The following is a 9,991-nucleotide window of genomic DNA, read 5'->3' on the forward strand; positions in this document are numbered from 1 at the left end:
AAGTCTTATAATGTTATCAAAGTACAAACTCAAAAATCAAATAACAAAATAAAATATCCAAATATCAAATCTCAACATAAAAATTTGTCATCAATAATCAAAATTTGTAAAATTTTACTGTAAATTTACTGCATTAGAATCATATTCACCTTCATTTCCACCATTTTGAGTAGAAAAATAAAAAGATGCAACTTAAAGACTACTACTACTATCACCACTACTTTAATCAAAATCAACATCAATATCATCTAAAAAAAATACACGTGGTATCAATATGTTAAAAATTAATATTCTAATAAATTATAAAAAAATAAACTATAATAATACTCATGTACGTAGTAAGTTTTTAACATTAATAAGATCATCAAGCACTTTCTCTACAATTTCTTTAATCACCCAAAAATCAACTAAATTGATTTTTTTATAATTAATTAGATAATAATGTACTTTTTACTTTCTTTCTTGCTTTTCTTTCTTAAAAAATTAAATATAATATATGAAAGATTAATAATTTACAAATTTATTATCATAAAGTTTGCATATAAAATGATATGAAGTGAAACATATATTACTTGGATTTAAGACGCAAATTATAAGTAACATATATAATATCATTTATCTATTATATTTCAATCTATCTCTTTTTTTTTGTATGAATTTAACGAAAAAGATTCCAATTCTTCTCATATCCAGAGGAAGCAGATGCTTAATTAAGAATGTAAATGACCTTTTTTTAAACATAGGACAGAACTACCGAACAATGCACCTCTACCATTTATCTACCAATTAAAAATCTATAACGTACTATTAGTTATCAATTAAAAAAATAAAATCATAAAATATAAGTTATATTACATATTCTTACCAATCTTAAGTTTTTTTGCCGCTTGAATAGCTTTTGATTTATCTAAGCTTTTCTTTGGATCCCTATAAAAATGTATTTTTTTTATTGCCTCAACTGAATCCAAATTGTCATACTTGCAATGCAATGTAATAAGATCAAGTAAACCTCACATGACATTAGGCATTTCTTTATCATTTTTATAAAAAAAAAAAGCAAGATTTAAAAAATAAATTGCTGCTGCCTGAATATCTTTCTTACAAATACTTGTCCTATCTTGAGTTGATAATATCTGTGTAAAGCTGATATGCTGTCTTGCTCTACTTAAACATTTCTTTGATTGCATCTTTTACATTTAACATTCCTTCATATATATCCCAAAGATAGTTTATCATCAACATCAACAATTCTCAGCAATTCAATCAAAGGCGCACAAGTTTACACACAGTAAAATAATCATCCTAAAATTTTCTATCCATGATAATGGTACTAACAGCACTCATTCCTAATTTGTAATAAGTAAAGTGTGAATCTACAATCAATGCTTGCAAATAAGTTTTATATTAAAAGATGTTCTTTAATGTGATGAATACAGTAGCAAAACGAATTGCAATAGGATGAACAATCTTTTTTTAAATATGCCTTTTTCTAATCTAAGATAAGAAGACGATATGATTATACATAAATATCGTAATCTTGGAAGCACGTGATGCAAGGTTAGAAATATGTACCATGATATTTATATATTTTAGAATAAAATTAAGGCACGTAACGAGCAGTATATGGTAACCAATAGATATTCTTATATTTCTGATTGATAAGCTTACTAGCAACATAATTTATCGTATTGTCAGTCACAACATGCATAATATCATTAGAAACAATCTATTTGATCACCTCAGAAAATAAGTTACATAACTTTGAAGCATTTTTAATAATGTTTAAAACATCTACAGAATTCACAAAGTTCAAACCGTTAGAACAGTAAACCAACAAGTTTATTAATGTTCTTTACCTTTGATCTGTCCAATCATCATTTATGAGGGTGCATCCAATTTCTCTCTAAGCACTCATATAACTATCAACCAATATTTGACATTTTTTGTTAAGATCAGCCAACAAGTAAATCCTTAAATTATGATAAGAAGGATCCTTATAACCAGGTCTAGTACTAGAAACACCATCCAACATATCTTAAAAAAAATTGACACAATTGCATTGAATGAAATTTTACAATCTAAAAATCACCTATCAAATTGTTTTATCAACCTCATGTAACGCTTCTTTATTTTGAAAAATACTTTTAAGACTTGATTGAGCTCCTAAAGTTGTTCTTGGTACAAACCAATGGTGAAGCTTGAAAATTTTTTGAAGGGCCAAAAATTTTAACATAAAAAATATATAATAATATTTGAAGATTTTTAATGGTCTAGAGAAGGGGCTGAATCTATAGCCTCTTTTTGCTTTTAACTTTTAATACTTCAAAAATCGATTCTGCTGTGTCTGCGATATGAATTATACGGGAGACAATTTAATTTTATCTCATAAGGAAACGAACGAAAACAGAATAGAGAAGAAAGAAGTATACAACCATGTATCATGTTTCAATCACATTGTGCAACGTGGCCTACTTCGAGTCTCTACCACAACTATACCTTAGTAGAATTTTCACTATCTTTTCAAAGATTACATTCACTAATTTCCAAAAATTCTTCCTAATTCTATATGGGACAAACCAAACTTCTAACCAAGTTTGATTTGGTTATGTTCACTCCCTAAACTCTCAAGTCTCAACACTAAGTGCTCACCCAACTTAACAAGAAAAACCTCTCAAATTCAAGAAACAAAACAAAAAATAATTACAAAAGAGATTGACATAATTTTTAGCTTTTTTCCAAACTAATTCTCTTTGTCTTTTTTCTCTATGGCTTTTTCTAAATCCTCACTATGCCTTTTTTTTCATTAAATGAAACAAAGAAAGATAAAAACTGAAGAACCAAAATATTCAATAGAGAAATACGAAAGAGAAGAAATAAAATAGCCTAAAAACTATAAGCATAACTCGATTTTAGAACTTTCAAATGTTGCTTTCCATTTTAGTGGAATGTTCTTTTTAATGTAGGTGCACTACTTCTAAAACTTTTAGTTTTGAGTGGTGAGTGTGCTAGATTAACTCAGAATTTTGGATTATTGCTCCTTACTTTAATCCTTGGTTGATTACTCCATTTTATATGGGATAATGCCTTCAAAGCTTAAACTTGTGAAAAAAGTCAACTCCTTGAGCATTGAACTAATTGAGTTCTTCTTTTCCCAAAAAATTTAAGTAGAAAATCAAGGTATAACATCATAGTAGAATAGTCACAGAGGATATGGGCAGCAGCACTAGCAATGTCAAGGTCATGAAATCTTCAATGTGCTTGCCAAATCAACACTCTTAATCTTGAACTTTGGCCCCAAATTTTATTTTCAAACCTTGGATATGAATTAGAAAAAGCAACATCTATTTTCTTTTTTTTATCTGAATTGTGATTGTATAGAGAAGGTAGCTTCAATAAGCCATTTGACTTGTACAAAAATAATAAGATAACATTTTTCTTTTGAACTAGATTAACCCTTTCATTTGATTTATGGCTCTATTAATTTGACTTTGCCTCCTTTTATTTAGCTTTTTCCTCCTTTCTTCTTTGATGATTAAACAAAAGTGAAAACACTTTTTTTTTATTGTTTTTTTGGCTTTACTCGAATTGTGCAATTTACAGCTGATAGTGTCTTCATTTGAGACTTGTTTGGAGAATTGTGTGCTTGGTCTAAGTTGAGTATTAGGCTAAACATTGATCTGCACTCAAGACTTAATAAGTGGATTATTCAAATAAAGAATGACTTGGCCTACACAATAAAACACACTTTAAACTATTTTGAACTTTTAACTTAACCAAATATGTTTGTCATCATTAATGTGTTAAATTATTATTTCCTAAACTCAATAGTATATAAAAAATTATAAATATTACTATTTTTCAATGTTTGGTCATTACCATGACAATAAATAAATTAATTTACAAATAAATTATATAAAACATCTTAAAATAGTACTTTCAAATTTTATGTGACTTAAAATTTTTAAGATAAAGTATATTTTTTATCTTTAATGTTTGTAATGTTTTTAAAAATATCCTTAACGTTTAGTTGTATTTCATTTTATCAATAACATTTTTTATTTGTGTCAAAATTAATTTTGTACGTTAACTCCATGTAAAATATTAGGATAAAATTAAAATCTTTTAGAATAATTTTAACATAAATAAATAACGCTAAAGACAAAAATGAATGAATTAAAAACATTAGTGACAAAATTAAATGAAATTAAACGTTAGAATATTTTTGAAAAGATAATAAACATTAGAGACAAAAAAAAAGTATATTTTATCCAAATTTTTAGTTGTTAAATTAGAACAAATTTTTTTAGTATTTTTTTCTAATATAAATAACAAATTATCTATAAAGAAGTACTCTTTCATTTTATTCTTTAAAAAACTAACAAAACATAAAATAACATTAAAAAAACTAATTATATTGTAGATTATATTAATAAGTCCTTTTCAAATTAGCTCAATATAGTCCATCATGTTAAATTTGAAAATTAAGTATTGAGTGGATTAAATTATAATGATTATGAAGATGAGCCTTTTCAATTAATCCAATAAGAATTGAGCGAATAAAATGAGTTGAACACAACACACTTGAATTGGTTACATAAGACTTTATCCAAATGAACTAATCACGTCATATGAAGTATTATTATTAAATATTTTATAAAATATTTGAAGGTCATAGTCTCCCATTGTCCAATAGTACAAACATAAGAGGAATAACTTTTGTTTTTTGATCGCCTCCAGCCACTTGTTTATTAGATGGTAGCTTGTTGCTCTTTTTGGTAACCCATCTAGTGATATTGATGAGTCCGGTCTTTTTTACAATTTCAAGTTTTTAAGATGTCTATGCAACATATCACAATGTGCGGGTGGTCAAAGTCACTTTAAAAAAAGGCCTGCCATATCGCCATTAACCGGTGTCAGTAGTGAGCTTGGTCAAGGCGAGGCTAAGGCTAAAACTCACCTTAAATTAGCCCCTTGAATCAATGACTTGAGATTAAATTTTTCACTATCTTGTTTTGGGTCAGAGCTCCAGGCTCCTTTTTTTTTTGTTTGGTGGTAGATATGCAGAATCAGCTAGGGATATCCACTGACCAAATATACTAAGGATATGTAAATTCTGGCAAAAACTGGTAAGGACTAAGGATACACAAATCAGTATTGGGCTTATTTATCTAGTTTAGACCACCCACACTTCTTTTTTCATTTATTATGATATGGCACTTATTTTACTTTTGTGACAAATATCGTTTTGCGGCAAATCCATGAAATTCTGCAAAATGTGTGACATGTGTCTAAGGTTAGTGCCATCATCTTGTCACATGATTTGAGTTACAAAATGACAATTTTGCCACACCTTTTTGCTTCCTTTCAGTTTGGTCTATCTCTCTAACTTTCTGTACACCAGACTCCAGGGTCCGTAGGCTGTAGCAGCAAGAGGACCCCAAAAACCTTGGGTTTTGTAAGGAATTTTGTTCACTTTCACTTGTCTACCACTACTGGTATTGGATTGCAGCTAACTCAAATTCAGATTTCACACTTATTATTGTTGTCATTAGGGTTCTTTCTTTTCATTTAGAATTACAAGTACAACCTTGTAAGAGAGAGAGAGAGAGAGAAGTAGCCAGGTAACTGCAGAGGTTTCTAGATTTCAACGAAGGTAGGTCAACTGCAACGTTGACATTTTCTCAAGCATGTTTCGTTCCATGCTGTTGCTACAGTCATAGGACCCCATAGAAAAAACAGAGTCAAGTTGATTTCTTTTTCTCTCTCTATCTTTTGCTTTGTTTTTGGTCCTTTCCTCTTTACTTTTCCTTGTTAGTATGCCTAAAGCTTGCTTTTCTTTCACAATTGGTGACTTGGGTTTTGTCCCAAAACAAGAAAAGATGATAAATTTGTTCAAATTTTGAAATTGCAAGCTCAAAATTTTAGTTTAGAACTTTGTATTATTCTCAGTTCTGTAATGCCATTACCATATTCTAAAATGTATAGGCTTCACTCTCAAATCCACCAGAGTAATGGTGCTCCTATTCTTTCTCCATATTCTCCTCCTTCTTCTTCTTCTTCTTCTTCTTCTTCTTCTTCTTCTTCTTCTTCTTCTTCTTCTTCTTCTTCTTATAGTTCTTCTAATTCAGCTTCTTCATCCTCAGATTCTTCATCTGGGAATAGTAGAATAAGCCCTGCAATTATTTTCATCATAGTAATTTTATCTGTTGTGTTCTTCATCTTGGGCACCCTCCACCTGCTTGTTAGATTTCTCATGAGACAAAGATCTTCTTCTTCCTCATCAATTTCTCAATCCAATAGGTATCCTGAAATGTCTGAATCTGATGCATACCAGAGACAGTTGCAGCAATTATTCCACCTCCATGACTCAGGTTTAGATCAGGCTTTCATTGATGCACTCCCTGTGTTTCTCTACAAGGAGATAATTGGCTTGAAGGAGCCATTTGATTGTGCTGTTTGCCTTTGTGAGTTCTTGGAACAAGACAAGTTGAGGTTGCTGCCAAATTGCAACCATGCTTTTCACATTGACTGCATTGACACATGGTTGCTTTCAAATTCAACTTGTCCCCTTTGTAGAGGGACACTTTATGCACCAGGGTTTTCATTTGAGACCCCATTTTTTGACTTTGAAGGTCCATGTTATGAGGACGAAGATGGTGTTTCAGTTTCAGGATTTGGTGTCGATGGTGCTGGTTCTTCTAACAAGCCTGCTGAGAATCACATAAGGAATGGGAAGAGGGTTTTTTCTGTGAGGCTTGGAAAATTCAGAAGCTCAAATAATAATGGAGTAGATGGTGTTGAAAAATGTGAAGGAGAGAGTAGTAATAGTAGTATTAGTTTTAGTAATAGTCATGGTAATTTGGATGCAAGGAGATGCTACTCAATGGGGTCTTACCAATATGTTGTTGCTGATTCTGATTTGAGAGTGGCTTTGTGTCCAAGCATCAGTGGCAGTATGAGACAATTGATTAAGGGAAGAATAGCTACAACAAATGGGAACAATTTTTCTTCAACTGATGTTGATGTTGTTGAAGGAAAAAAGATCAGCAATGCAAGAAAAGGTGAGAGCTTTTCTGTTTCCAAGATATGGCAATGGTCTAGGAAGGATAACAGTAAGTTAACAAGTTCATCAGAGGCTCGAATTCCATAATAATCCTATTTGTCACTGCAATTTTATTGCCATGGATGAACAACAATGTCAGAGGTACATGAACTGTTCAGTTTTCGAATTTTGTATTCCAAGTTTCTAACCAATTTCATATTCTTAGTGGTTCTTTGTTGAGATCCTTGTTCGTCTCATGCTTTGATTTAACCATTTTGTTGTAAATCATCCCATAAAAGCACTTTACTAATCAGTGTTCTTTTAATTGAAATGATTCTCGACTCTTGAATCTTGGATGGTTGGATGAAAATTAGTCCTTTAATTCAAAAGTCTATTGAAGGGGTTACATGTTTTAGGCCTTAAGAATATTATTACAATTAATTATAGTGGTTGCAGTTTTGTTTCTAGCACAGTTCTTGGAAAGCTATATCTAGCAGAGATTTTTAGGAAAAAGAAAAGAACTAAAAAAACCGGGAAGTTTCAGAACTTTTTTCTTTAGTTGTGGGACCCTAATTGCATGTGATTCTTTTATCTAAGTGACAAAAGTGGTCTTTATTATTAGCAGTTTCTTGCAACAAGTGAGATGAGATAAAAGTGAGGTCAAATTAGGGTTGCTTTTTGGATGCTCTTGCTTTTAAAAAAAAATAGTTACTTGCATTAAACAATTAGAGAATTTAATCAAATATATTAAATTGTCTAATAATTTAAAAAATTATGTTACATGTATATTAAAATCAGCCACCAAAATTAATTATCAGTATAAAATGTAAGTTGAAATATAAATATACATTAAAAATAAATTAAATAACACATATATTTATATATAAATATATTAGTGATTAATTTTATTGTACAAATAATATTTTTGTAATATAAAATATCTTTTCATAAATTCACTTTTTATGGAAGTGGCCTTATAACAATTAGTTCATCCCACAGCACCACCATTCTTCTACCTGGTTCTTTAAAGCTGTTGTGTATGGACCGGTTCAGTTCGGATTGAACCTTGCAAGTTTGTAACTCTGTCCGAGTCAGCCGAATCATCCCTAAACCATTTTTCTTAGGTTGGTTCGGTCACCAGTTGTATAATTGTGGTGCTGATGCTAATAATAGATAGAATATAGTGAGAATAATAGGCATAGCAATCAAACATTCAAACATCAAGTGGTGGACCCGCGCTAAATAGAAAAAAAATTTACATGCGGTGTTGGGCAAGGCAGGCCGTTTCTGGTACAGGTTTGTTACTTTGTTTGATATGGATAGAAATAGGTCTTGAAGCGTGGGAGATGTGATCGATTCACAAAATAGCAAGTATGTCTTCTCTGATAGGTAAAGTAAGTTTGATCGACTTTCATTTGATGGATCACTTGTTCATTGATTGGATGAGTGTGTTTTTGAATTACAGATGAGTGGAAGGAGCAGCTTTTGGAGGTGGAGAATGGCGAAGGACACCCGAAAATGGAGGTACGCGATCTTCGGAGAGTGTCGGATGCAGGGGTCCCAATACTGAAGGGCATCAGTCTGGAAATCCCAAAGGGCGTCATAGTGGGAGTCATAGGCCCCAGTGGCAGCGGCAAGTCAACGCTCCTCAGGGCACTCAACCGCCTCTGGGAGCCTCCCTCCGCGTCCGTCTTCCTCGACTCCCGGGACATCTGCCAGCTCGACGTGCTCTCCCTCCGCCGCAAAGTCGGCATGCTGTTCCAGCTGCCCGCCCTCTTCGAAGGCACTGTAGCCGACAACGTGAGGTACGGCCCCAACCTCAACGGGAAGAAGCTTTCAGATGTTGAGGTATGTAAGCTGTTGATGCTGGCGGACCTGGACGCTTCCTTCCTTCAGAAGTCGGCGGCGGAGTTGTCAGTGGGTCAAGCACAGAGGGTTGCGCTGGCCAGAACTCTTGCTAATTCCCCTGAGGTTTTACTGCTTGATGAGCCAACGAGTGCTTTAGATCCTATTTCCACAGAGAATATAGAGGCTGCACTGTTGAAGCTCAACAAGAATAGTGGCATGACCATGATTATGGTGTCTCACAGCATCAAACAAATACAGAGGATGGCTGACGTCGTCTGCCTCCTCGTTGATGGTGAGATTGTTGAGATTCTCAACCCTAACCAACTCTCCCAAGCCAACCATCCCTTGGCTCAGAGGTTTCTTCAACTCACCACTTAAAATTATGTTTAATATCAAATTTTCTATCCATCCATAATAAAGTACTCATCGGTGTTCGTCTTTCTAATTATTTTTCTGCAAGGTCCCTCTAATTCAAGCCACGTTGTTTGATTCCTATATCTTATTATCTAAATGAACTGTATTACTGAAACCACTGGCATCTGGATATTTATTATTTGCAGTTTCTTTTAACAATAGATAAAAACAGAGTGACCCAGTGAGGTAACTCAGGGTTGCTTTTTGGATGCTTTGGTTTTCTCCAGAAGCTTGTTTTTTCTTTTTTCTTTTTTCTTTCATCTTTTCGGATTAAAAAGAAGAAAAGGAACAAGGAAAGTATTCGATTCCTTCTTGTGTCTCAGCCAAGCTTGTGTATAACACTACTTAAGTACAAAGTATGGAATTCTGATATTGTTTCAATTCAATTCAATTAATTATTTATTTTGATTAAATTTGTGAGTGACAAGTTTTTATGGTATCATAGTTGGTAGCTAGACAAGCATAATGTGGTTTCTCTATTTTTATAAGATGAATTGTCTTATAATTGAAAGGGGATAGAAATAGAAATAAATAAATAAATAATAAAGTATAAAGATGAAGTTAGTGAAATGAATTGGTTTATGAGAAAAAAAAAGATTTACATTATAAATATTGAAATTTGAGTAAAATCACGTGTGACATATTATGTATTCGATTTTTTTTAAATAAATAAAAAAATTTTATTTA

At 32.0% G+C, this 9,991-nt stretch overlaps 2 protein-coding genes across 4 annotated transcripts; both read left to right on the top strand.

Annotated features, from left to right (window-relative positions):
* Positions 4,737–8,606, top strand: LOC107643380 (RING-H2 finger protein ATL47-like). 2 transcript variants are annotated; one of them, XM_021123434.1, is made up of 3 exons: positions 4,738–6,041; positions 6,087–7,204; positions 8,508–8,606. In XM_021123434.1, exons 1-2 carry the CDS (start codon positions 5,957–5,959, stop codon positions 7,148–7,150), a joined length of 1,149 nt encoding a protein of 382 aa, XP_020979093.1. In that variant the 5' UTR covers positions 4,738–5,956; the 3' UTR covers positions 7,151–7,204; positions 8,508–8,606. The 2 variants fall into 2 exon arrangements, with proteins under 2 accessions (XP_016202495.1, XP_020979093.1); XM_016347009.2 differs by having other exon boundaries at positions 4,737–7,204.
* On the top strand, positions 7,066–9,549 carry LOC107643381 (ABC transporter I family member 17). Of its 2 annotated transcripts, none has more exons than XM_021123435.1 (2): positions 7,066–7,204; positions 8,508–9,549. In XM_021123435.1, the coding sequence occupies exons 1-2, from the start codon at positions 7,186–7,188 to the stop codon at positions 9,266–9,268; spliced, it is 780 nt and encodes a 259-aa protein (XP_020979094.1). In that variant the 5' UTR covers positions 7,066–7,185; the 3' UTR covers positions 9,269–9,549. The 2 variants fall into 2 exon arrangements, with proteins under 2 accessions (XP_020979094.1, XP_016202496.1); XM_016347010.2 differs by lacking the exon at positions 7,066–7,204 and adding an exon at positions 8,108–8,431.

Source organism: Arachis ipaensis, chromosome B05 (genome assembly GCF_000816755.2).
Source record: "Arachis ipaensis cultivar K30076 chromosome B05, Araip1.1, whole genome shotgun sequence".
NCBI lineage: Eukaryota > Viridiplantae > Streptophyta > Magnoliopsida > Fabales > Fabaceae > Arachis > Arachis ipaensis.